General features: G+C 45.0%; 3 protein-coding genes across 5 annotated transcripts; 2 read left to right on the top strand and 1 right to left on the bottom strand.

The window, feature by feature from the left end:
- Positions 1 to 2,692: 2,692 nt before the first annotated feature.
- Positions 2,693 to 9,644, top strand: SYNC (syncoilin, intermediate filament protein). Its single transcript, XM_083369285.1, is given in 5 exon segments — positions 2,693 to 3,798; positions 3,800 to 3,821; positions 3,823 to 4,776; positions 8,352 to 8,476; positions 8,975 to 9,644. Coding segments are annotated over 5 exon segments (1,287 nt in total). The 5' UTR covers positions 2,693 to 3,673; the 3' UTR covers positions 9,036 to 9,644.
- Positions 9,645 to 10,874: 1,230 nt separating this feature from the next.
- Positions 10,875 to 19,769, bottom strand: RBBP4 (RB binding protein 4, chromatin remodeling factor). Of its 3 annotated transcripts, none has more exons than XM_083369283.1 (12): positions 19,546 to 19,769; positions 18,231 to 18,378; positions 17,338 to 17,483; positions 16,411 to 16,584; positions 15,927 to 16,042; positions 15,672 to 15,832; positions 15,403 to 15,529; positions 15,153 to 15,230; positions 14,608 to 14,684; positions 14,468 to 14,525; positions 12,801 to 12,911; positions 10,875 to 11,839 (listed from the first exon to the last, which is right to left on the bottom strand). In XM_083369283.1, the coding sequence occupies exons 1-12, from the start codon at positions 19,559 to 19,561 to the stop codon at positions 11,774 to 11,776; spliced, it is 1,278 nt and encodes a 425-aa protein (XP_083225409.1). In that variant the 5' UTR covers positions 19,562 to 19,769; the 3' UTR covers positions 10,875 to 11,773. The 3 variants fall into 3 exon arrangements, 2 of the variants coding, with proteins under 2 accessions (XP_083225409.1, XP_083225408.1); XM_083369282.1 differs by lacking the exon at positions 19,546 to 19,769 and adding an exon at positions 19,255 to 19,361; XR_014493291.1 differs by lacking the exons at positions 10,875 to 11,839; positions 19,546 to 19,769 and adding exons at positions 13,503 to 13,599; positions 19,255 to 19,361.
- Positions 19,770 to 19,771: 2 nt separating this feature from the next.
- Positions 19,772 to 27,051, top strand: ZBTB8OS (zinc finger and BTB domain containing 8 opposite strand). The gene is made up of 7 exons (XM_083369286.1): positions 19,772 to 20,200; positions 20,684 to 20,708; positions 23,060 to 23,181; positions 24,924 to 25,006; positions 25,429 to 25,481; positions 25,979 to 26,015; positions 26,676 to 27,051. The coding sequence occupies exons 1-7, from the start codon at positions 19,795 to 19,797 to the stop codon at positions 26,760 to 26,762; spliced, it is 813 nt and encodes a 270-aa protein (XP_083225412.1). The 5' UTR covers positions 19,772 to 19,794; the 3' UTR covers positions 26,763 to 27,051.
- The last annotated feature ends 724 nt before the right edge of the window (positions 27,052 to 27,775 follow it).

The following is a 27,775-nucleotide window of genomic DNA, read 5'->3' on the forward strand; positions in this document are numbered from 1 at the left end:
CGACCTAGAAGTAAGGAGACATTTCCTGACAGTTAGAACAATTAACCAGGGAAATGTCGGCTTCCCTCCTGAAGTTGTGGCTGCCCTTGGTCTAAAACAGGGGTCTTCAAACTTGGCCCTTTTATGACTTGTGGACTTCAACTCCCAGAATTCCTCAGCCAGCTGGCTGAGGAATTCTGGGAGTTGAAGTCCACAAGTCATAAAAGGGCCAAGTTTGAAGACCCCTGGTCTAAAACGATAGGGTCTCCTGCTTGCGCACCGGGTTGGACAGCTAGAAGATCTCCAAGGTCCCTTCCAACCCTCTTATTCTATATGCCCCCATCCCGCCCGGAGACCTCCTTTCCTGAGGCGCAGCTGGCGGCTATGGGCAGAATCTGGGGGAGACGCGGCCAGACTCCCCCGTTCTCCTCGGTTTGGGCCACCGCAGCTAAGCCCCGCCCCCCGCGCCTCTCGGCCCCGCCTCCCTCCACGCCTCCCCAGGCTCCTCCCTCCGGCCGGCGGCGGCGCGGGGGGGCGCCGGGGGGGCTTCGGGTTTCCGTCCCTGGTTATTAATAACGCCGCCTGGCCTCCGCTCGGGGCAGCCGCGGCTGGAGGCGCCCGTGCCGGGGCGGCAGGTAGGCAGCCCGACGGCCGGGGGGCTCCGCGGGGGCGGCGGGCGGGGCTCTTCGGACAAGCGGCGGCTGGCAAAGGCGCTGCCCGACTCCCGCCGCGCCCCGCGGGGAAGCCGGCCCGCCGACCGGCCGGGAGCTGCCGGGGCGCCTCGGGGCGAGCCGCGGAGCCGCGGGGGTGGCTCCCGGGAAGCAGCCCTTCCCCTCGGAGCCCCGCCCGGAGAGCCGCGGGCGGGCCGGGGAGACGCTGCCGGGGAAGCGGCCTGAGTCGGGAGCGGGGCCGGTTCTCCTGCCTCGCGGGCGGGGAAGCCAGCCCCCTCCGCCCGCCCTCCCTCCCTCTCTCCTGGGGCGAGACCTGTTGCCGGCGCCCTCGGCTCCCTCCTCCCCGGCTCGCCTCGGCGGCTGCTGGGCGGGGAGCGGGGCGGCTGCTCCGGTCGCTCGGCGGGCTCGGCTCTCCGTCTCGAGCTGAGCTTCCCCGCCAAGCGCTTCGTGGCTCTCCGGCCCGGAGAGATCTTCGCTCTTGCCGTCGTGCGGGGCTGGGTCGCTGTGCGGAGCGGCCCTGCTGATCCACCGGGCGCCGCCTCTTCGTCCGAGGCCGCGAAGGCAGCCGCGTTTCAGGAGTCGGTGAACTCTCGGCGGCCGGTAGAGCCGGCTTTAAGCCCGACTAAGCTGCTCCGATTGGTCGGTGCGATAAAATCCGTTCCGGAATGTTCTCTCCCTTTTCGTTGCTAAACGTTTGATTTGTCCCATTCACACCTACGTACTTGTTACTTATCAAATACAACTCCTCCTGGCTTTCCTGCTGACAGGTACGTCGTGCTCGCGACTCCCTTTCCCACCGGTGGCTAGTGCGGTTTTCTGGTTTGCCGAAACCGTTTCCCTCCGAACCAGAAGCCGAGCGGGGGATTTGGAGTTGGTCAAAAAAAGAGCGCTCGGGCTTCGTGATGTCCCCGAGAACGGAGGCAGTGAGTTTCTGCCATGCATGAATTACTGTCAGGTATTAGATGTGAGGGAAACGACGGAAGAGGAAGAAAATGAAGGCAAATGGGAAGAAGAGAAACAACCCTGTCGTTCTCCCACCTTTGGTTTAATCCTACTGTGGGCTTAAGGGAGGACTAGAAGAGTATGGAAAGAAATGCAAACACTTTGGGAAGTGGAAGTTGCATACATTCGGCAGAAAAAACCAGCAGAAATTGGAGGGTGCTTAAATACTTGGAATTACATAAGACTGACTCAGGTTTCCAAAACCTGGCACTGCCCAGATATACTGAGATTAAAATTTGCTGGATTCCTAGCCAGCAATGCTAAATAAATCACATAACATCTTAGAACCACTAATGGGTTGGATCAATATTTATTTTTAAAAAAATGTTGCCAAGTAAGGAGAACATACACACTTATGTCTCAGGCACCAAATTGCTTTCATTTGTGCTAATTTATGTCACTTTTCTGCTTGGACGGAGTCTTCCTACGCAAGATGGGCTGGGTGATTACACAAACGTTTAAAGCAACTGGCCACATTTTTCCACATAAAGATTCTGACCTCAAAACAGCTGCCAATGTTTATTGATAGAATAGGAACTGCCAAGGCTCAGACGAAAGGTCTCTCCTATCATACCAGGGTTAGGAGCCCCAGCAGTGTGGATGCCATGCTGCAGGTCAAAACTCGGTGCTCACAAAAAGGAATGGATCTTTCTTTGACTAAAAACTTAGGAAAATAGCCACATCTTTGCACGAGGCTTAATTTGCCACAAGTGAGTGTTGGCAGTCATTGAGCTGAACAAAGCGACCAACACAAGCAGAAGCAGAGTTAAAACTGTCAAAAACTATAATGTAAGGCCTGTATCGTCCCTACCAAGTTCATCATGGATCTGCTAAGGGAGCTGGTCTCTGCTGCTAAAGTCCTTGGTTCTTTGAGGAGCGTTAGCCAAGAATGCCTTGGCCCAAAGCCCCCTCTTCTACCTCCTCCTGGGAAGAGGAAGGGTGGGATATTTACAATCCCTGCTAGCCCGCAGGTTCATGGACTGCTTTAATGCACAAAAAAACTTTTCTAGGGGAAGAATAATGCACATTTAATCCTTGACTTACAACCGCAATTGGGACCAGAAATTCTGTTGCTAAGCAAGGTGGCTGTTAAGCGAGGCATGCCTGATTCTACGACCTTTTTTGCCCCAGGTGTTAAGCAAATCCCAGCAGTTGTTCAGCGAATCATGTGGTCATTAAGCAAATCAGGCTTCCCCCATTGACTTTGCTGGTCGGAGGATGGCAGAGGGAGACCAGGTGGTGTCCAGGGAGACCCTGCAACTGTCGAGGAGCACTGGGGTTTGGGTCATGTGACCATGGGGACGGTGCAATGGTTGTAAGTGTGGGGATCGGTTGTGTGTTTCTTTTTGTACCTTCACGCGGCTGCTAAACAAGTGGTTACAAGGTGAGAATTAACTGTACCATGCTCCCCTGTCCTTTTCATATTCGTCTCCGGTGCTGCTGACTGTTAAGGGCCCAGAATGCAACCCAGAGGGAGTTTAGAAAAGGAAATTCTTCCGTTAGTTTTTCTAAGCTCACGTGCTCTCTAAAGGATGAGTGGCATATAAGTGGACTAAATAAACTATGGACAAATGAATAAAGGTCACATTTCTGTGGCAAGTACCCATGCAGGGGGTTGGCGTCATTTTACGCTTTCCCCAGACTAACAGGTTAGGAAGTACTTAAGAAATTCTGCCTGCCCCGTCTCTCCTCTGCATTACGCCCTTTCCAGAAACCGAAAAGTTAATCATTCTGCTGAGAACTTTCCCTGTTCCAGGATGATGACATGTTGAGGCTGTGCAGACGATGGCTTAGAGCATCAGATAATGTGGTGGCTGTTTCGAGCTTTGTCGGGAAGGGATCAGGAAGGGGCCCCAGGATGCAAGACCAGCCTCTTGGCCGGTACATTCGGAAAAAGGATTTCAGGTTTTAAAGCACTGTAATTCAAAGCAGAACTGCTGGGAAAGAAAGCTTTTTTAATATTTTCACAGCAGAAACGCCGTGCCACTCCGATTCCTTTTCAAATTCTCCTTTCCTAAACAATGCCTTCAAAAGTCCTTTTATGGCATGATTCAATGTCTTTAAATCCCCCCTTTCCTTCTCTATTTGCAGTACAGAGCCATGGCATCTGTTTGGTACGAGGACGTGCCTCTTTCCCCGGACCTGATTCAGTTTCCTCTCTATTTCCAGGGAAGAGATGGCAGATTTTGAGCTTCCAGTGGAGCAGGATAGTGAAGAAACCTCGAATATTGCCGATGCAGGAGACCGGCCAGAATTTAACCAAGAAAATGTCCCCGAGTTCTTCTACATGGACCCCACTAGCCCTCAATTCCCACAAAATCCGGACATTGCTGGGGCCTCTCTGGCGCTTCAGGGTTCCGTGACTTGCCAAGACTCGTCTGCCGCTGAGAGCCAACACGAGGACCTGGAAGATCTTGGCGAACGTTTCCAGCAATGCATTGAAGCCGTGGAGCAGCTGGAGGATGAGAGGGACTGGCTCATTAAGGAACTGACACTCTTACGCCAGCCGGCTCTGGAGGAACTGCAGCGGGCCCACGAAGAGGTTCTGGAAGCCTACAGGCTCCATGCCAAAGTAGAGCTAGAGAAGGATAACTTGCGGGATGAGATTCGACAGGTGAAGCGGAAGCTATTTAGGGTGACGCGGGAATGCGTGGCGTGCCAGTATCAGCTGGAAGCCAGGAGGCATGAAGTCACTCAACACGTGGACTACCGAAGAGAACTGGAAAACAGAGCCAGCCAGCTCTCAGAAGAGCTGTCCCAGTTGAAAGAGACTTATGAGGCAGAGAAGGAACATTTTAGGCAGAGGCTGAAGGCTCCGCGGCACGAGGGGAGCAGCCGTCACCTCCAAGAGAGCCGGCGGCTTTCCATGGAATTTGAAAGTTTTGTCCTGGAGAACCGTCAGTGCTTGGAGGAGCATTACGAACCGAAACTGATGCGCCTCCTGGAGAGGAGAGACGCCAGCAGCAAGGCCTTGCAAACCACCCAGAGCGAAGTCCTCAGGCTGAAGGAGACCCTGCGGCCGTTGCAGGGAGAAGTCAGCAAGTTGCTACTGCAAAACAGGAACCTGGAGGAACAGATTCTGCTGATCAAGCAGAAGCGTGACGAAGAGGTCCTGCAATACAAGGTAAGCCTTATGACCTCCACCCGTCCTCTTCTGGTTAGCTGCCAGGCCACCTGATGCAGCGCTTGCCCAGAAAGGTAGCTCGGCAGGGCAAAAGGAGATTTGAGCTAAACTCGATCACGGAGGGAGAACAATGTTGGGCTGCTGGCTGCAGGTGAGTGAATCAACTGGTTAAGAAGGAAAAAAAATCACTTTAAGAATAGCTCCATAATGCTTTGCTCTGGAACGTTAGCTTTGTGTGTTGTCAGGCACAAACAACCAGACCCATGCGGGGTTCAAACCAGTTACTTTATTGTTCTCTGCCCATAATACAGGAATCTCCCAGTCTGACAGCTTTCCTCCAGGAAAGGCCAGATCAGCCTCCAGGGCATTCGGGGGAGGTGAGTGAGGCCTGGCTTGAGCCCTCCTCCCAACTGGTGGCTTTTCAAGACTTTGACAGGAGGCAGGCCCTGACTTGCAAGTAGGACCAGCACTTCCATTGCGCAGCAAGACAGCTATTAGTTGCACCCAATTTTATAAACTTTTTTGTGACCGTTGTTAAGAAAATCTCTGTAACTTTTATATGAATCACGCTGTCATTAAGCAAATCTGGCTTCCCCCATCAACCTTCCTTATCAGATACTGGCAGGGAAGGTTGCAAATTGTGATCATGTGATGCTGGGTTACTGCAACTGTTGTAAATACTTGCCAGTTGCCACGCAACCAAATCTTGATCATGTGACTTTAGGTCACTGTGATGGTTGTGAGCGTGAGGACCAATGATAAGCCATTTTTTTCAAATGCTGTTGTAACTTCAAACAACAAATTGTTTTAAATCAAGGATTATCTGTATCATAAGGGAAACTGTGGTCCCATCTTGGACACACAAATCAAAACCAAGCATGAGGGTCATAATGGTGTAGCAAGTTTTTATGAAGCAAGCCAGAGAAAAGGTTGCAATTTTCTATGCCATTTTCTTAGATATCTCTCTGATTGTCTTAACTAACAAGCCTTCACACTTTATTGTTATCTCTGTATGAAAAACTAAAGAAATTATCCTGTGCTTTGCTCAAAGACACTGCAACCTTATATTCAATTTAGAAAGGAACCATAATTATGTTGGTTCGTGAGCAAAAAAAAATCTGTAATTTATGACTGAGCTGTATCTTTATTAGGCCCTCTACTGAGGAAATTATTTTAAAGGAGGGTGGAGAAGCATAGCATCCCTGCCATTTCCTCACAGCTGAGCTGGGCTGTGGCTATTTGCAGATCTGTAGCAGAGGCAGGGACCCCACGTTGCGTTTTCCTCTCAGTTCAACAAGTTGTTTCAAGAGCTGGGCTTTATCATAACCGATCCTTGCTTATACGCACCATTACACTATGTAGGTGACAGATGTTGTGGAACGAATTAGGAAGGGATGGAACTTCTGAATACATTCATTGTTGACATCTTTTTCTGCTTAGTAGCTTTTTGAATCCGTGGGACACCTTGCAGACGCATAGGGATTGTAACTCCAGAAGAGTCGGAATTCCAAAAGGAAGCTTTATTGATCTTCTATTATTCAAATTATATTTGTTCAAAAAAGGAAAAACTAGCAGGATTAGGGAAAGCTATTTACTTGTGCAGTGAGATTTTAAGCCACGTGATCTGACCCTTCTCTGGAGAATATATAAATAACAGCCTATTTTTGTGGCCACACAAGCACATTTTGCTTTCTATGAATAGGACTGAGCTGTAACACATTCGGCCAGGGAGGACTTGAAGGAACCCTGGATCTGGGGGACATCAGAATAATAAGGGTTTTGAAATGCACTAGGACCAGACTGAACATTTATTTTCAGCAGCAGACTACAACTAAGCAGCCATAAAGGCACCTGAAACAGCACCAAGGGCTGTCAGCTCCCAGCTCCCTCAATACAGGTAGTCCTCGGCTTACAACCGTTCATTTAATGACCGAAATTACAATACTGAAAAAGTGACGACCAGTCCTCGCAGTAACAACCGTCGCAGCCTTGCCACAGACATCTCACCAAAATTGAGGCTCTTGGCAACCCCGTCTGTCTGGTGGTTGTGGGACATCCTGTATTGCAAGCGCCATTTGCTGCCTTCCCACCAGCTCCTGGCAAGCCAAGTCAATGGGGGAAGCTGAACGGCAACCAAGTTTGCAAATTCAGGTGCAACGTGGTTAACAATCACAGCCTTGCTTGACAACGGAAAGTCTGTCGCCAGCTGTCATCCTACGTCAAGAACTATATGGATCATGAAACTTCAGCATGTTTTTAGTGTTAAGCTAGTAACATGCCTTTAAGACGGCTTAATACCGTATCTTTCATATGCAAAGATAATTAGAATGAACAAAATTGTGTAATCTCATAGTGGTTAAAAAAAAAAAAAGCACAGTGAATCACATCACTTCTACAGGCCAGCAGACTTGTAACTAAGGTCATACTGCAAAATTACTTCACCAATTATGTCATTACTCGCACTTTTAGAAACTTTTCAAGTTTTCATTTTTATTGTGTAAACTTTGATTTGGCCTGAAAAGGTTTTATATAATTTCCCCCCTCACAGCTACTTTTGTTTTACATGCATTTTCAAAACAAAAAAATATTGAACATATAAAAACTAGTCCTGCCAGTACATTTTAGGAGGATTTATTTTATGCTATATATGAATCAAACCCACTGTTGGTATACTGGCACTATACAGTGCATGTCAGCCATTTTGTTTTTAGGTTACTGTGGCCATTATGTCCATTTTTTTTAACTTTTGACAGTTGCCCAGACTAATCGATTAGTCAATTTAGAAACTAGTCAACTTAAACGAAACGGGTAATTCTCATTTAGCAAACTGCCTTATTTAATGAGCATTTGCAATTATGACAGTGATAAAAAAGTTAACTTTACAACCAATCCTCACATTTATGACCTTCACAGGTCTGTAAAGCAAAGATCGTGAATAGTCACGGTTCCGTTTAGCGAACATTTTGTTTAATAACTGAGTTGCCAGTCCCATTTGTGGTCACTAAACTAGGAACGTCTATAATTTATTTAAATTATTATAAGTTTATGGGTTCCATCAAGGATGTAGCGTGTGATTTGGCCGACTAAAAATGCAGACAGTAAACGTTTTCTGTGTTTGCAAGGGTCACTTTCAGTTTACGTGTCCATTCCCCAAGTTCACACAAGGGACCGGTCCTTCCTGCGGAAGAGCAAAGCTGGGTCCGTCTTGATTGCAAGGCCACAATAAAGATTCAAAATGACAAAGATGCTGAAGAAAGTTATCACCAGCCCTCCCACTGACCACCTGGGTAGCGCCACCAGTCATGTGATCCAATTGGGGGCTTGGCAACTGGCATGTATTTATGACGGTTGCAGTGTGCCATGATTGTTTGATCGCCCTTTGTGATTTTCCCAGCTGGATTCTGACGAGTTATTGGGGGAAGCTTGGTTTGCTTAGCACCATACTTCACTGAACTGTGGTAAAAAACATCATAAAATCAGATAGGACTCTTAATAACCGCCTTGCTTAGCAACATGATCCCAACTCTGGTTGCAAGTTGAGGATTACCTGTCCTTTTTTTTTTTTTTGCTCCCAGGAGCAAGTGGAGGAGATGGAAAACAGAATACGGGAACTGAAGACTGGAGTTCAACTTCAGCAACGAAAGAACCAAGAATTAGAAGAACTGAAAGCCAGCTTACATCAAGAACTGTCCATTTACAAGTAGGTTTCATTTCTTTGGTCAGTATCCACGTAAAAGCAAAATAAGGAAGAAAACACCATTAATAGAGAAGGGCTTGAAAATAAGAAACACTTTGGGGCCAGAAGTCTTGATTTCCTGTTTTTACTACCTTTGCACCTCGCTTCCTGGCCTTTGGGCTACGAGTGAGTGTAGCGTAAGAGCCCCTCTTACTATACCAAGGGTATAGCATCTCGCTCTGTACAGAATATTTAGAAAAACCATGGTATAATGAGCATATAATCTAATTATTTTATATGTACAGACAGGGTTTTTTTGGTACAATATTCGAATTATAACAAATAAAGATATCCTGCTTTGATATAAATATGGTTATATAATTTTTCCTACTGTCAGGTTTCATCCTAAGTAGGATCTACAGTTTATGTTCAAAGCACCCCAAGACCAAATGTTATTTTGCAATATATTGTCTTTTGTAACAGAACTCATGTAGCCGAGTAACCAATTTTCAATTCTCACAGAGGCTGCTTAGAAATGTACGGGCAACTCTGCAAATCGGAAGTGGAGCAAGATGAAGACTGAATCTAAGCACGGCCATCTTTCCCCCTGCTTACAAATATGGACTCCATCCGACTAATAGCAGCAAGATTTCTCGGATGAGAGTTTGCATTTTTACTGTGTCAAAAAGGAACACGTTTTTTGAGATGTGGCCATTATGACAAATCTGATGTTAACAGGACACCAGATAAGCATTACCACAATGTCACGTCAAAACCTTTGTCAATATTTAATTTTCTGTATAAAACTTGCTTATGAATAATGAAATGAGCTTTTTGTAGACTTGCAATGCATGTTACTAAGAAACAAATTCAATCAAAAATTCTTCACACAAGAACTGGTTTCCTGTACAAGGAGTCCTCTATGACATTCAACCAGCAACCATTCCAAGCCATGACTCTAACTGAATGGTAATTACAACCAGTCACTGGAATTCTGGCTGTCCCAGTACCCCCCACAGCCTCCTGATCGCACCTTGGGGCGCTTGGCAATCCACTTGCACTTACAACCAGTTGCCAAGCACCCCGCAATCACCATTTGCAAACTTTCTTGCGCACATCTCCAGAAAAATCAACAAGGTTAGCAGGGAGTTTATATAAGACAATTTACATGGCCACCCACTCTCTCAGTGATTCTGAGCACCATCCAAAAATAAAAACCAAAATTGCAAGTTTTTAAGTCTCCCCCACCTGTTCACTCTCCCTGACTCAAAGGGCACCCCCTCCCCCACAGGGCAGAGCGAGTTACCTGCCTGCAAGCCTGGGACTGACAACTTCCTCCCAGGCCCCCCAAGGAGTTTGGTTGTGGGAAGCTGGCAGGGAATTGCCTTGCTTAACCACCCAGGTGACAACCGGGGCTGCAGGAACTGCTGTTGCTAAGTGTGGGGCACATTTTTATGATAGAAATTCCAGTCACAGTTGAGGACTGCCTATGTGTTGAGTGACAAATACGGTTATATTAATTTAAAGCCCAGGGGGATCCACCCTGTTTGAACATCAATTGGAACTTAACCATATCTTGTATTTTTTCTAGGTCAGAAAAAGTTAAATGGAAAAAAATTATATACCGCGTTTCCCCAAAAATAAGCCCTAGCTTGATTTTCGGGGCGGGGGGGGGGGGGGCTAATATAAGCCCTATCTGAAAAATAAGCCCTAGTTTTGGGATGAGGTGCACACCTAAAAATCAACCCGGGGCATGGGCTTACCACTGCAGCCAGGCCTCCCATGGATCGACACTTGCCTCACCGACCCACCTCTTCTGCTTCCGCAGCTGAGAATGGAGCTCTGGCCTGCATTTCACCACCTCTCCGGAAGGCCACTGCAGCCAAGAACCAAGTTACGGATTCAATCGCTCCATTTTTATTCCCAACAGCTAACAATTTACTTCAGCTGATCTACCTATACAGGTAGCCCTATTGGTTGCTTAGCAGTTACATGAGACTCCCTCAAAATGCTACTTACCGCTTTCCCCCCCAAAACCCACACCACACCCCAGCCAGATGCTCACGTTTTGGGTGCTTAGCAACCAGGCTCACTTTATAGTTGTTTGCAGCATCCCAGGCACATGACAGCCATTTGTGACATTTATTTCTGGCAGAAACTCCCATTGGGGAAAATAGATTCATTTAATGCCCATGGTATTCGCTTAATAGCCACCACAAAAATGTCAAAAAAATCAGGTCCAATCACGATACCTCAATCTATGACCACAATGATGTACAACTGTCGTTTGAGACTCAGTTATGTTAGTAACTCAAGGAGTATCTGCACTTCCTAAGAAACCTAGAAGACAAATTTTTCAATAATATATTATTTGGTAAAAAATCTGTACGTGTTCAAGTGAAGAAAAAAAAGACAAGTCACATTCTACATAAAAAAATGAATTTTATTTCACTTGAATTGTTTTTACAGAATTCATGAAGTTACACTGGCTGCTGGTGAAACAGTTAAATCCACACAGCAAATGTTCTGAGGCAAACTGAACTAGTTTCATCATTCTTTATTATGTATACTTGTTACGAGTGTTCAGTTCCAGGCAGCTGGGCACAAGGTCTGTTATGTATCATTCAGCTGAAACACCTTTTACAACTTGGTCTCCCAAGTTAAAAAAAAACAAAAACAATTAACAAGAAATGAAAGATAAAACACATTTCAAGAAAGAGACAGAGACAGCCAAGCCATGTGCGGATGTATAGGCTATCACCATATTATATTCATATCCTAACATCCTAAGATGCCTTATTGGAAAACGATAGAGGGAACAAGATGTTACAGAGAAACCTAGGAAGAAAGAAAGTCTCACTTGACAGCAGCTAGAGACAAGAATGAGAATTGATGAGCCTGTATTGGATTTATCCACGCCAAGAAGTTGATGATTAGAGAACAAAAGTAACTCCAACTCTTTTATTGGAGGCCACCCAAAGTATTTATAAGAGAATCCCCCCTGCACTTAAAACGCAATCAACGCTTGTATTGCAACAGTTTGAGCATACCTAGTATTTTTTAAAAAAAATAATAATCACAAATTAATCGGAAAGATATTCACACTAGCATAACTAACAAATTCTTTAGAAGAGAAATGGTCAAAAAAGGCCAATCTGTCAACATTCAACAGCAACCTTTTACGTTCTCAGATGAACAGCATTCACAAATGAGCTGCTGAATGCAGTGTGTGATTTGTTTCTGTCAAATGTTGTCAATCTTAAGATAGTTAGAAAAGGCAGGAAGAGGACAGTAAGAGAAATAAGAAAAGGGGCCAAATGTCTAGGATCCTTGCCCTTCTGGATCCACACTTCCTTCAGGATCTTCATCATTATATATGTTCTCAGCCTGCAACAGGAGATGAATAGAGAAATATTGATTCGGTGGGCAAAGCATACCAATTCTGAAGGCAACTGTTAACCACTCCAATAGCAAAGAATATAGCTCAGAGTTGAACTACGGTGACCTTGGTGCTCTCTGAGCTTGGTGGCTTGTTTGCAGACATTTCATTCACCCTGATGTTACCTACCGTGCTACCCGAAAAATAAGACCAGGTCTTATTTTTGCTTTGGCCTCCAAGAGGCACCAGGTCTCATTTTCAGCACCGTCAGCCCTGCCCAGCTCCCGGAGAGGCCTCGTGACTACAAAATGCAGGCCGGAGCTCCATTCTCAGCTGCAGAATGAAGCTGCTCCTTCGGCTGCAGAAGAGGTGGGCCGGCAAGGCAACTGTCGATCCATGGGAGGCCTGGCTGCAATGGTAAGCTCCACACCCCACCCCCGCTTGACTTTTAGGTGTGCCCCTCACCCCAAAACGAGGGCTTATATTAGGTCCACGCCCCCCAAATCAAGCTAGGGCTTATTTTGGGGGCAGACCTTACTTTTGGGGAAACACGGTAGTTTACTCAATGAGGTAACATCAGTATGAATTGCAATGAAACGTCTGCAAGAAAGCCACCAAGCTCAGAGAACACCAAGGACTCCATAATTCTTAACCTCGTCACTGACAGGTTATTGTTTAAGCAGCTTCAATATGCAATATTGTTTAGGTGTTTTAGCATAAGGATTCTATTACTCTTTCCTCAAATACTTTGTAAGGTGATAAATGCCTTTCATTAGCATAAGGCAACTTTCAACAAGCACACCCTAGAATGTCACATGTTGTATATAGAGACATTGCCACAATATAACTAGTTCTGGAGTCAACATTGTTCATGCAAGGAATGACTAAAGATTACAAACTAACATAAGTAATGGAACAGTCATTTAAAATCTCCATTTCGGCTTAGCCTTGAAATAATCAAATACTTACCATCTGCCACACTTGCATTATATTATCTTCTGATACAGAACAAATTACCCAGGGTTCATTGGGATTCCAGGAGAAGTCAGATATCTTTGCAGTGTGACCCCCATGAATGAACTAATACCAGAAACAGAGAGACAGCGACATAAATACACAACAGCAACAGAGTGTACTATCAGAAACAAACTATAAAACCCAAGAGACTTGCCCATATAAAATGTATTAATCTTTAATACTTACTTCTAAACTAATATATAAGCTTTGAAAAGCACATTCTAGAATACCGTATAAAATACTAGCCTAGCAATAAAGTTGCTGGAGTTTTCTATTTTAAATTACATGGGCATAAAAAGTCAACATGTGCAAAACCTATGGCAGGAACTGAACTTTTAAGCTCCAGAATAATTCCATTGCTTCTCCAAATCGCTCCATCTTTGGTATGGCCCAGTGGTTTTTCAGAACTTGTTCCTCAAAACCAAAATGGTTTATTACGGTATTCTGTAAGACTGGGGACAGATCATGGAAAAGCACTATGAATTGCTTCTGTTTGGAAAATTAACTTCTTGGAAACCAGTGGACAAACCAAGGCGGACCGATACAACCTGGAGGAGAAATTTTGCCCAATATCACATTTTTGCAGTCTCAAAAGTAACTATAGAGAACATGAATAAGCATCGTTTGACCATACTTTTCACCGTATTGAATTACCTCTTTCACTGCAGTGTAGATTTGGAAAGCACATCTCAGGACAAAATAAGATTACAGAAAGTGGCAAAAGCAAAAAGTTTGTTCAGTCAGATGGACTCTGGAATTTTTGGGTAAAAGATGAAAGGGGGGGGGAATCATTTCAAACGGAGAAGTATCAGAGATACCATTGTGGCAAGATTAAAGTAGGAGGGGTCCTTGGTGCGCTCTGAGCTTGGTTGTTTTCCTGCAGATGTTTTATCGCCCAACTAGGTAACATTATCAATACTAGTAAGGAGTGGGGTTTGCCCTCAGTTTACATTCTAGTGGCTGGCCCTGCCAGTATTGGTAGGGGTGGTGGGTCTTAAGAGGCTCAATTGTTGGCTTGCTTGGCAGTTCCTTGACTGGACTCACTTGATTGTTGGTCCAATATTAATCCTGGAGTAAATCTATGTTCATCTGGGTGGGGATATTTTTGTTCCCTTTTTGGCTTGTTGGTTGTCTCTTTGCATAATTTTTTATGTCTGTGTATCTATTGATGGCTAATTGGTCAGTGTGTCAAGCTTCTAGAAATTCTCCAGCATTTTTGGACTTGGCTTGGTCTAGGTCAGTTTCCCAATTGAAACAATAGTTAGGTCAATCCATATGTTGCAAAATTGAGGAGTTTTCACCATGTCTTCTGACTGCTAGTTGGCGTTTATGGATGCATTTTGCCAGTCTTCTGTTTGTCCTACTTAGCGGCTGTTGCTCTCAGGACACTGCATGTTGTAGAAGGCTAGTTTTTTTCTTCTGGGGCCGCTGGGTCTTTTGGTTAACTTAGGATGTTTTTAAAGGCTTTGGTTGGCTTGTGTGCTACGCTGATTCCATGTAGTTGTAGTAGTCTGTTGGTGGTTTCTGAGATGTTCGTAATGTATGGCAGTGTTATTTTTTTTAGGGCTTGTGTTGCTTGGACTGTATTGAGTGGTTGAGTAGATTAAAGACTCACTTACCAGCAGTTCAGGTGGACCATCTTCTGCATCCTCAGGAGATTGTTCTTCTCCGATTTTACTAGAAAAGAAGACGCTGCATTATATGAAAACCATTCCTGATAAAACTTACAAACGTGTCATTACACTAATTTGATGCTCACCTCAAATCCCAGACATTCAGTCTGCGATCAGTACCACTGGAGGCCAAAATAGTTTCATTGTGTGGTGACCACTGAACCTGAGGAGTAAGATGATGCAAAACACATTGTTGTACTACAGGCACTCACTTAATGACAACTTGGAGCAACAACTCCACTGCTAAGTGATTAAGTGAGGCATGCGACCATGATGGACTTATGATTTTTCTTCCATCAGCCATTAAGCAAATGTGACACATCACATGACCATAATCTGTTTCAAGTTTTATTAGTCCTTCAAGTGCCACAACAGGCCACTTGGGGCACCACCTCAGACATGTGAATTACTTGGTTAGAACCATCTTATTTCCTAACTTTAATTCCATTCCCTGGCTAGGTAACTTAATGGCAAGTGAACTATTGTGCACTGCCCTTGAGAGGGGAAAAAAGGAACAGTACATTAACCAAATGTTTCCTTTAACTGTAGAACTTTTGAAAGGTCTTCTTAAAGACGCCCAACTTGTCAAAGGATCAAGAGCAAACCATTCCATAGCCATTATGTGAATTACCTGAAATATTTCATCTTTATGTGACTCAAAGGAATGCAGCTTTAGTTTCAAGTTTCTCAGATCCCACAATGCAACAGTCTGTCCAGGAAGATCAAAACACAGGTTGACAAATTAAAACATTTGCCCTTTATTTCATGTAGTCAATATTGTGCAATTATATATCCAATACCTCTCCAATAAAACGAAAAGACCCTTAACTGAAACCATGACTTTAAAGGCAAAACACTTATACATAGTTCTAGTTAGGTACCTTATCGGCTGATCCTGTAGCCAGAATGAACTCGCTGTAAGGATTGAAAGACAGGCAGTTTACTTCAGCAGTGTGAGCATCCACCGAATGGCTTGGTTTGGAAGTGTTGTTTGAACGGGTGTCCCAGCTTAAAAAAAAAAAGAAAATAAAGCAATTCAGTTTAAAAAACTATTCTCATAGAATAGTAATACATTCATCGTTGGAAGTGTGATTATCAAAACCCTCTTTTTTTAAAAAAAATCAGAAATAAAGGACACTGCTTTGCTTACATCATGAGTTTCTGATCATCAGCAACAGATCCAAAAAGAGATTCGTGGAGCAAATGCCAGGAAACATCCTCCACCACAGCTGTATGACCAGTGAAGATCGTTTTAGCATCCACCACTTTCCCTTCCTTTGGAACAGCACTTATGTCCCACAAGCAAATAGTCTTAAACAAGGAGAGAAAGTGTGTTTTGTTAGGATAATTTATCTGGCAATTAATACATGAAATGGATGTGCTAATTAAGCAAATAATTACTCACATGATCGTCAGATGCACTTAGCAAATGTCCACTAAGATTTGGGTTCCAAGACAGACCATAACCTTCTTTTTGATGCCCCCGAAGACGCAGATCTGGGTTGCACTCCCCAGAAGGATCTACAAAGAAAGCAGTGACTAAGCAAAAGCACAAATGTAATAAAATAATAATCATTGCTTCTCATTTTTTAAAACATTGAACACTAGGGAATTGCAAATAACAACCACGTAACTACTGTGAAAGTGTCACCTTTAACTCCAACCTGATTCAAAATTAAGAAAACCTGACTGTCTAGTTTAACCACATAATTAAACTGTTACTCAAAATCCTTCCTTAGTAAACAGTATCATATACACTTTTCCTACTTGCTCGAATGCATGTTACTTTTAATTAATTTTTAACATTCAAAGTGTGATTAATTGGCATATAACATTCTTAGGATTATATTTCCAAAAAGCAGATGAAAGACATGAAAATTGGCAAAAACCTGGTTTAGATGGATGTTTCGTATAATCAAATACAAGAACATCACTGGATGGAGTTTTTGTGGCAATAATGCAAGGATTCTGAGGCATGTAGCGGGCTCTATTCACTTCTCCTTCATGGTTGATCTTTATTTCAATTTCAATTTTTCCACTAACAGATCCAAAGCCGCCAAATTCTGGAAATAAAGAGTTTATAAACTCTTCTTTGTTGCTGATCATAGGATATGAATTCAGAACAGAATTGTAAAAGCTAATGCAATAATACCATACAGCAGTCTAAATATTTAAGCTCTGGAAACTACTATTGCTATTAAACCGTGCTTAAGCAAATTTGACTTTAAAAGCTTTCCTTTATCTAAAAAAAGAAAATACTGACATTTCATATTTATAATGTTATACAAGTGTTTTATCAGCTCGTTATCAGATGTTCATCATGCACCTAATGGAAACATAACTAAATTTTAAACCATTAGTCAATAAAACCAGAACAAGAAATCAGGGACTGCCAAAAATTACACAAAAGATGCAAATAATAATAATAATAATAATAATAATAATAATAATAATAATAATAATAATAATAATAATAATAATAAAGTTGGAAGGGACCTTGGAGGTCATCTAGTCCAACCCCCTGCTCAGGCAGGAAACCCTATACCATTTCAGACAAGTGGCTGGCCAGTCTCTTCTTAAAAACCTCCAGTGTTGGAGCATTCACCACCTCTGGAGGCAGGTTGTTCCACTGGTTAATTGTTCTAACTGTCAGGAAGTTTCTCCTTAGTTCTAGGTTGCTTCTCTCCTTGACTAGTTTCCATCCGTTGCTTCTTGTCCTGCTCTCAGGCGCTTTGGAGAACAGCTTGACTCCCTCTTCTTTGTGATAGCCCCTGAGCTATGCTTTAAACAACTAAAAATGTAATTTTTCCTCTTACCTCCCTTTTCACTATCATAATGTGAGGCATCAAACTGGGCATCATCATTGGGGAGTTGGACACTGGCGATCACAAGGTGATTTTGCTCATCAGACGTGTGGGTCCCAAGAACTAGCCGGTGGATACTGAAATCTTTGCCTTCAGGTCTGTAATGCCATTAAAAATGAGATTGGGCTGAACTTAAAAGAGCTGTGTAATAGTATATGGCCTGACTCAGAGAAGGCCAAGGCATTACAGAAAAGGTATGCGAGTCCCAGGAATGTGAGAAATAAATTCAAACAAACCTCACCTTGATTAGTTTAGCATTAAGATGAATTAGAGAGGGGGTTTAGAGAGCTTCCTGCTACAGCATCCTAATTATATAAAATCCTGTCTGAAGACTCCACACGATTCCTGTTTCTTCGCTATGCCCACCTTTAAGATTTGACCATTATTTCCCAGGACTGAGTAACAGGTACATTTTAGATTTTGTTTTTGCCAAACACAATGCATCCATAATGGTTTAGTAAAATTTATGGAACAAGATTTATTCTGATTTAAAATAGGTTTTACTTGCTGTGCTCACCCCTATTTATTATGGTGATAATCAGCTACAAAAGAAAATTAAAAGTATTTTGAGGATTACTGTGTGCATTTAAGTCTTATCCCCGATATGCACGTTGTCATAATTCAAGTCCATTCTATCGAACTTAATGCACTGTGCATGAGTATCTGGTAAGGAGAACTAGAAAACTAAATGCATTTATAATTTTATGCTATGCACGCAAAGATTATTGGCACTTTGAGATAATGGGAGCAAGGTCTTTAAGTTAAATTTATGCTAAATGCTGCTTATAGCTATTCTTCAAGCGTTTACCCAGAAATCTCACTCTGTTCAATTCTTAGAGAATTACCTGGTTACATCAGGAAGCCACTGAGCAGTCAAGCTGGGCCATTCTAAGGCATGTGTCATTACAAGATCATAAAGAAAGGGAGTATTCTTTTTCCATATTTTATATTCTTCATTGATCACTCGTTCCTCCACTGCATCATCAAAGGCAGCTAAAATATATCAGTGCAATTTAATTAATTTTATAGTTGCATGAAAACAAATTATTAGTAAAACAAACTTCAGGATATGAGATAGAAGGGAAAAGGTTACTTTTTATGTACCATGAAAGTATTTATCTATACTCCCAAGCTTACCAGAAAATGAGAACATCTAATAATTAAACATGAAATCCTACTAGTATACTCCTGTGCAGACCTTACTATTGGCTCGATAATTATCACTGATGCACACAGGCACACCATTTTTTTGTTGTTAGAAATTATTTTCCACAATATCAATATTAAAGCTCCAAGTCTGCGGGCAGCCTTTTTCACAAGACAGCACACAACACCAGAGGGGTCAAACTGTCATTTGTTTTCTTTAATGCTTCAAAAGAAAACCCAGCTCCGGCGTGCAGCGCAACGAAGATCCTTCGTTTCCACCCTGGGAGACTCCGCTTCGGTCTGCGGAGGCATTCCCACGCCGCCTCGTTTCAAGGCAGGCAGCCCAACCGCGCGGGAGAGCCGGGCCTGTTCCCGGGGCGCCGGGCGGGCTGCGCCGGGCCAACAATGGCAAGGCCCCCCCGCCCCGGGAGCAACCGGGCTGCGCCGCCCAGAAAGGCCGAGCGGGGGCAGGGAGGCCCGGCGGCTCTCCGGGGGCCCGGAGGGAACGGTCTCGCCCCGCCCCAACCCCGCGCTCGGCGCCTGGGCAGCCGCGGCGCCCGCGTTGCTCCTCCGGAGGGCGGAGACCCGGCTGCTGCGGCGCCCTTCAGCAGCCGCCGGGAAGGTTCAGGCCGGCGCGGAGCGAAGCTGCCGGGCAAAAGGCGGGGAGGCGGAGAGCGCCAATTCCCGCGCCAGGCACCGGGGAGCCGCCCCGGCCCGGCCTACCTGAGCCATCGGGCAGCCCGGCCCGCCTCATCCCGGCGCACTCGCCGCCGCCGCCGCCGCCGCCGCCGCCGAGGGAGCCAGAAGCGCGGACGCGCCGCCGCGGGGAGAGTTGGAGCGGGCGGGCCCAGCGCGCGCGGCGCACGCCATTGGGCAGCGACGGGGAAACGGGGCGGGGCCAGACCGACGGGCGCTGGGATTGGCTGAGGGGCTCCCCGCCAGGGCGGGAAGGGAGTGCGGGAGCGGGGCCTTTTCCGGAGGAGCCGTCCTCTCGGCAGAGCAGGGCTCGCTTACCTTCCTTATCCGCCATGATGGCGATTCGTCGAAGGGGCGCGTGTGGCGTCACGGCTCTCGGTTTCGGAAGGCCGGCCGGCGGGCTGGCTGGGCACGCCTCTATGGTTTGGCGAGGCCGCCGCCTGTTCCTCGCCCCCCCCTCTTCGCCCGTCGCCTCAGAGCGGCACCGCGCGCGCCGCGTTCGCGCCAGCGGCAGCCAATCGCAGAGCCTCACCGTTGCGGCCTCCTCCGCGAATCACGAGCGCGGGAATGGTGGGAGGGGGCGGGGCAGGAAAGGCCGCGCGCGCGCGAGCCCCCTCCCGCTGCTTCCTCCCCCTCCCTCCGCCTGAGCCGCCATTTTCGGGAGGGGTGGGGGGCGTCCGGGGAAGGGCCTCCTCCTCCTCCTCCCCCCCTCTGGTGGCCCTCGCAGTTGCCAATCATCCCGCCATTTACTCGGGGGGGGAGGGTGGGGGCTCCTCCCCCTTTCGGCCGAAGGGAGGCCGCTTCCCCGCCTTTTCCCGGGGGCCCCGAGAGGGCTCCGGGGCGGAGTCGCGTGGGGGCGTGGCCTGCGAGCGGAGCGGCGCCATGGCGGAGGACGGCGAGAGGGAGCTCGGCCTGACGGCGGCGCAGCGGGCGGTGAAAGGCCGCTACCCCGCCATCCAGCGGAAGTACGCGTGTGAGTGCGGCCCTTCGGCCCGGCTCCTCGGGCGGGCGGCCCCCTTCCTGGCGAGGGGCGGCGGGCGGAGAAGCAGCCGCCAGGCCTTCCGCGGTGGGGCCGGCCTTGAGGGCGATTCCGGCATCCCTCGCAGCCTGGCTGGCTGGCGGCAGAGAAGCCGAGCAAAGGGCGGAGGGCCGAGGGGAGCCGCAGGGCCGCGGCCTCGTTCCGCTCCTTGACCCTGCTAAGCGTCCTCGCTCTCCGTCATTCAGCCAGGCGCAGCCTCCAGCCGTCCCTTGGCCTTCGCTCAGCTATTCCTCCAGCGTGGCTAAGTCGGTAGTTTTCCATTTCCCAATCTGGGGGGAAATGTTGAGATTTTGAATTTGAGATAATTTTTCACTAGCAAATCAAAACCTGTGAATCCCTGAGGTTCAGGCCTTATTGTGTTTTTTCTGGATTTCACTTTGGGTAATTGATTTTATGTATTTTTTAAATCACGTTTAGATCTGGATCATACCGCTGATGTGCAGTGAGTATTTTCACCTAAGCATATAATCTAATAAATGGAAGGGGGATGGCTAAGTTATGCAATGCCCATTCTTTTCGCTACTCTTCAGGAAAGACTTTTTTCATGTCATAATTCCTCATTAGTAACTCTAATCTTATTTTACTCTCGATATGGTAGACTAGCATCTTAAATCTGTCTACAAAGCATTGTACCGTGTTAGGCTACTTATTCATCTTGTTCTATACTTGTCCAAATTCCCATGTTGCATTAAAATTATTTTATCTTGGTTTAGTGTTTTTAATTAGATTTAATTAATTTAAGGGACTTAATTTGAGTCCCTTAAATTAATTAAATTGATTCTATTACAGCTTAGCAAATGTGTGACTGGGTTGTTAGGGGTTAGTCAGGAAATAATGGCTTACAAAAAATATGCTTGGGGGAAGGCAACTCAGCTGATAATGATTCTCCAGATTGGAAGCTTCTCCAGTCTCCAATTCTCTCCGTAAAGGGGAGGAAACAAATATGGTCTCCCTATCTGCAAAACAGGAGTTAAGTCCCTAAAATACATGCCTTCCCCAAAACTTTCTAGCTTAAATCCCATGTATGAGTTTGTACCTGTGGGAAGATTACATAATCTATTCTGAAAGATTCCACTGCACATTGGAAAGAAGAGTGGATAAGGACAAAGGTTTTTCTAAAGAGCAAGTCATTGTTGGGGTTGTTGTTGAGCACATTGAATAAAAGCCACAGAATTAAAAGAGTGTGAGAAGTCAGCTCCCCAGAGAAGGAAATATTCAAAGGGCAGAAGAATATATTTCCTAAAAAGATATTGAAGAACCAGGAAAGCACTTCGGGTCTGGATGGGGAGGAACAGGCTTCGGCTCAACCCTGACAAGACTGAGTGGCTCTGTGTGCCGGCATCTCGGGAAATTCAGTTTGTTCCATCGTTGACTATGGGGGGTGAGATATTACACCCCCACCCCCCCGTAGATAGGGCTCGCAACTTGGGTGTCCTCCTAGACTCACAGCTCTCTTTGGAAGATCATATAGGAGCTGTGACTAGGGGGGGCCTTCGCCCAGGTTTGCCTGGTGCGCCAGTTGCGGCCCTATCTGGACCGGGATGCCTTGCGCAAAGTCACTCATGCACTCGTGACCTCCCGTTTGGACTACTGCAACGCTCTCTACATGGGGCTGCCCTTGAGGACTACTCGGAGGCTCCAGCTGGTGCAGAATGCGGCCGCGAGAGTGGTGGGGGTTTCCCGATACTCCCATGTAACACCTCTACTCCGCGAGCTACATTGGCTTCCGGTTGTCCTCCGGGTAAGATTCAAGGTGCTGGTTATGACCTATAAAGCCCTAAATGGCATGGGAGCACCTGTGGCCAGCATCAACTTCCCTTCGTCCAGTGCGCTCCCACAGAGAGGGCCTCCTTAGGGTGCCGTCGGTCAAGGAATGTCGACTGGTGGCCCCCAGGGGGAGGGCGTTCTCTGTGGGCATGCCAGACCTTTGGAACCGTTTACTGGTGGAGCTCTGGATGGCTCCTGACCTTCGCTCCTTCCGACGTGACCTAAAAACATATTTATTTGAACAAGCCGGCCTGGTCTGATGGGTTTAGGGGTATTTTAACGCTATTGTATTAATTTATTGAACTGGGCTGTAGTATTTAATATTTTTTAACTTTTATATATTGTATTTTATTGTATTGCCCTGTACACCGCCCTGAGTCCTTCGGGAGAAGGGCAGTATAAAAATTAAATTATTATTATTATTAGTTTTCTTAATAGTCTCAGGTCTCCTTTCCCCCAAGCAGAAAACCAGTTCTATAGACATACAAATGTAAACCATCAGGAAGGTTGGAGCTAGAAGCTTAGGAAGACAAAGACCTAAAATCTACATACCCCAGCCCCAGGAAAGCAGGATACGACCTTGGGACAATAGGATTGACCCACAACCAACAAGAATGCCAGAAAGGCACACCCAGACTCAGGTCAGAATATGTGACACAGGAAATAACTCCAAACAAAAGGCTCCAGAGGGTTTAAAAATCCATTCCCTACATGTGCTCAGTCCTTTTTCTGCTAGAACCATCTTTCTGTCTGGCTCTCCTCTGCAATAAACTGTAACCTTTCTAAAGCAGTCGCCATGTTGTTTATCCCCGCCTTGGATGAATCACGATGAAGACTTTTCCTTAAACAAGGGCAACTATTTATTTTCTATTCGAGACCTCAAAGTTTAAATCATTTTACTATTTATCCTATAAATCCACTGAATTGTCCTTTCTGATACTCTGGTCTTCAGATTTCTCATCTGTATATGTTATTCTGATGCTACGACCATCCTACAAAACAGAATTAATTCTGATCAATTTGTAGGTTGCATGCCTGGGGTGATACTTTGGAAGAGGCGTTTGAACAATGTGCTATGGCCATGTTTGGGTATATGACAGACACGGAGACTGTTGAACCTCTTAACGCTGTAGAGGTGGAAGCGGAAGGTAAGAAAGCGCTTCTGAAGCCTGGCTCTTCTAAGCAGGCATTACCCAGAAGTTTTTGCCCACAACATCTACAGGCAGGAACAACTTTTAAGAAGGCTGCCTTGAATTACATGAGCATTTTTAAAGAGCAAAGTGTTAAACGGAGATCTGTCAGTGCTTGGATGTATTAATTAAATATGTGGACCTGCTCTTATTATATTGTCTATGAATCAGTTCTCGAATGGCCCACCAGAAAGCCCAGGTGGGGAGAACTTTACTTCCACCCAAAAGAGATTGGCTTCTAGTCTGTTATGCTATGCAGATGGGAGAAAGATTTTCCAGAATTGGAAAAACATATCTATATAGATCTTGCTTTTGATATACTGCAGTCATTAGAGTTATTTTGTTATGGGCTTCCTTAACTTTTCTTCAGTAAATTTACTGGCCTGATGGGGGAGCTGGGTTTTAAATTGTCATTTTAGATTGTATTATTGTTTTTTAATTGGGCACTGATTTAATCTTTGTTTTAACTTTTGTATAGTATTGTATTTTTATTTATATGCCCTGTGAACCGCCCTGAGTCCCCAGGGAGAAGGGCGGTATATAAATTAAATAAAACATAAACATAAAACAAACATAAACTTATTGTATCCATCGTGCCTGTTTATGGTTCCATTCCAGCTTGCCAAGAGAAGTTGGGTTCTTAGTCTCTACTTTCATCTTGCAGGATATACAGTACTTGTTCGAACAAAATCAACACAGCATATCAGAAACCACTGTCTAAAAAACAGGACCAGAAATAGGAAGGGCAAGGGCAAAAAATGAACATTAGCGTATTATAATGCTTATCCCAAAATATTCAAGAATATCATTTTAAAGAATTTAAAGAAAAGATGCATTTAAAGTGAGATAAATTGGTGGTGATCACATCCATCTAGAATGAGGCTTGTGGGTTGTTTTTCAGCTTCCTGGCCTTGTCATAAAACAAACTGCAGTTAAATAGCAAATTTGGAAGACCTCAGGTGGTTCCCCCCCCATCCCCCAGTTTGTGCGTATCTGCAGTGTGACCTTCAATGCAACCTGGAATGGAGGAGGAAGGTAGACAGATGTTTTCCCCCTGTTCGCTTAGCCTAATGCAGGGGTGTCAAACTGCTGGCACACAGGCTGGATGCATCATGGCGAAACTGCGCCCACCTCATTGCGAGCAATGGAAAAAAAGTTGTGATACGTTGCAACACATCATGTGACGTTGCGAGTTTGACACCCCTGGCCTAATAATATCCAAACTCATTTGCATAAGAGGAACTAGCAGAGTGTTTAAAGAATAGTATCACATTTTTTGGATCTTTGAGTCAATATGGATAAATTATTACCATTCATCAGGAACATAAGATGCAAGCTATCATAAACAATACTGATTTACCTCTGAGTAAACATTGTAGCTGGAGACACGTGCTTATCCAGTAGCAATTAAAACAATTCTTCAAACTTGTAAAAGACTTGTAAGCATAATTGCTGATTCCTGCAGGTAGGCAAAAAAACCTAATTTTCTTTGCATTCAATCTAGGGCAACAAGCAGAAAAAGCAGTTTTAGCGTAGTTAAGAATGTGCAGGAAAATAATGAGCCCTCCCAATGTGGTTCACACAAAGATCACCTTTCATATCCTTTGCCCAGCCGGAAGCTGTTTAGGGTGAGAATGTTTGGGCAAGGAGGAGGAATTCTTTGAAAATCCACCTGAGGTTTCTAATATATTTTTCCATAGGACATGATATGCTCTCTCTTCTCTTTCATTTCCTCGATGAGTGGCTCTATAAATTCAGCGCTGAAGAGTTTTTCATACCCAGAGTAAGTATTTACTATTTTTCATCTTAAGAAATAGGGACGCTGGCTCTTTACAATGATCTTGTTGTTCTATTGAATTCATCCAATCTTACAACACTGAGGAGGATCATAAGACTGCAACTAGCCAATGAGAAAATCTAAAGAGCAGGAACGTATTTTATTAAGGTCCCATTAGTTGCATTGTTCTTGTGAATCAGGGATTTTTATAGATTAACTAGATTATATGGGCTGCTCGAGATGTTGGAGCAGACTAGAATATCCATTTGTAGTCTCTAAGAAGTTACTGCTTCAGGTCTGTCTTGATGTATGTAGAGAGTGGGCATTTGTTCTGCTTGGATTAAGAATCCTGGTACTAGAAGATGCTACCGGAGGTGTGTGAAGGTATATACGTTTCGCGCTAAGGTTAAATTTCTCCCTGTTTATAGGAAGTGAAAGTGCTTCACATTGACCGAATACATTTCAAGATACGATCTATTGGGTACGTGAGGAGTTGAAATTCTAAAAACTAAAGACTTTCATGAAAGATTCTGCAAAGAGTCTACTAAGATTCTGCAAAGATGGTTACTAAACGTCATCTCTGCCAGGTTTCTTCACTGATTTCTCATGAACTTTTGGGAAAGGAAATGCACGACATTGTGATCAAATTTGTCTGCCTTTAAATCAGCATTCCCCAACCTTTTCAGGTTGGTGACCAGGCGGGAGGGGAAGAGGGGATGGTTTTGTGTGAGGAGCAGGCGTGCAAACTCGCTTCATTCACTGGTGCCTGCTGCTTGCACAAGTGAAAAGCTGTGCCTGTGTGCCAGCCTGCCACTCACACAGCCTGGTTGCAAATAGGCCATGGCCCAGTAGTGGGCCTTAGCCCACAGGTTGGGGACCCCTGCTTTAAATGTCCCAGGAGACTTCCCCCTCTGGTGATGGCTTTTTAAAAAATGCTTTACTTTGGTAATCTAATGGTCACTTTCTTTTATTTTCAAGGTGGGGAGAAGAGTTCTCTTTGCAGAAGCATCCCCAGGTATTTTCTAATAAGCTTTAATATACCGTAGTTCTTGTGGACTTGTGAATCAGAGTCAGATCTGGCTTGGTTGAGCATTTTTCTGCGTTGCAGGAAAACAGTCCTTGCGTTCCTTGGTCAAAGGCTGTTAACTTAAACATCATCCACGTAAACATCATTCTAACCTTTCAGCTAAAAAGATACTAACTCAAATAATTCAGAATAGATTCCCCTGAAAACGGCAACTTTGCTATCACTTGAAATAAAGCAAGCTCTGATGTGGTTGGGTTCACACATTACCTAAGTCATAGCTCATTTAACCATGATTTACTAAATAAGCCACACTTGTTTAGGTCCACATAACCACAGTTAAATGATCCGTGCCTTTCAAGCCACAACACTTAGTAGTATGGCTCGGCATGATTTATACATACAGAAACCATTTCTTTTCATCTTGACTAGAAGAAGCCAGTGAGCCTATGGTCGCTGCCTCCAGTTGGGCTAAAGAGCTCTTTCCCTTGTTCCAGTGCAAAGGGACGCTGTTGCTCAAATGTTCACATCTGATTTCTGTACCCTGCTCTTGATGAGGATGTTTGAATTCTGCCTGAATAAGCCATTGTTAAGCATGGTTTGTTGAATTAGCAAGTTATTTGCTGTTTTCCCTTTGCTTGTTCATCTCAGGGGACAGAAGTCAAAGCAATCACGTATTCAGCCATGCAGGTCCAAGAAGACGAAAAACCAGAGGTTTTTGTCATAATCGATATTTAAACAGAGTTGGTCTGCTGGACAGTTCCTCTGCATCCAACCCGTTGAGCGACAGGAATCATTTTCAGGAGGAGCACAGAAGCCCAAAAGCCAGAAGATGCCCTGGATGCAGATTCAGGCAGCAGCCCTTGAGAAGATAATTAGACTAACTTGGCAGTGAAAGCCAGAGATGAAATTGTTAGCTGTTTCATGACAAGATGCTTGATGGAAATGATCTAGGATTAAGTTTTTTTCTTGTTTTAATTTAATTCCTCCATTTCCCCCTTGGGGAATACATTGTTGAATGTCCGTTTGCTTTTGTCACTGCAGCCGTTCAATTACGTTACGGTCCTCATGCAGGCATCCTCCAGTCACGCGCTCCGTGATGAGGTAGCCATGAAAGCACAGCTCACATTTTCTGCTCTCATTGATAAATTCTTTCCTAGACTCCACAGTAGCTTCTAGCTGTGTGGAGGGATAGCATCAGCACTGGTGCAATTATGGTTTGCATGGATCAGAAATGAACCAAATTCTAGTTATATAGAGGATCTCTTATTCACACTTGTTGCTGTTGCAGATCTTACAGCATGGTTAAAACAAATAGTCCACAGATAATGAAGAGAACACATAAATTGCATCATGCAGGTAGTTCTCAACTTATGACAGTTCATTTAACAACAGTTCAAAGTTATGATGGGCTCAGAAAAAGTGACATCTTTGCAGTTATGACCATTACACCACCCATGTGATTGCAGTTCAGGTGCTTGTCAACTGGCTCACAGTTATGACCTGCTGCAGAGTCCCACGGCCAGATGATTGAGATTTGCAGTCTTTCAAGCCAGTTTCTGGCAAGCAGTGTCAGTAGTGGAAGCTGGATTTCTATCAACTGCAGTATAAGTGGTTGTAAACATGGGTCCGATCGCTTGATGACTTGCTTTACAACCACGTTAACTTACAACAGAAATTCCATTCCCAGTTGTGATTGTCACTCGAGGATTACCTGGGCATAACTAATGTCTAAACTAAAATCAGAGCTA

The sequence above is a fragment of the Vipera ursinii genome (assembly GCF_947247035.1).
Source record: "Vipera ursinii genome assembly, chromosome: 9".
NCBI classification, from domain to species: Eukaryota; Metazoa; Chordata; class Lepidosauria; order Squamata; family Viperidae; genus Vipera; species Vipera ursinii.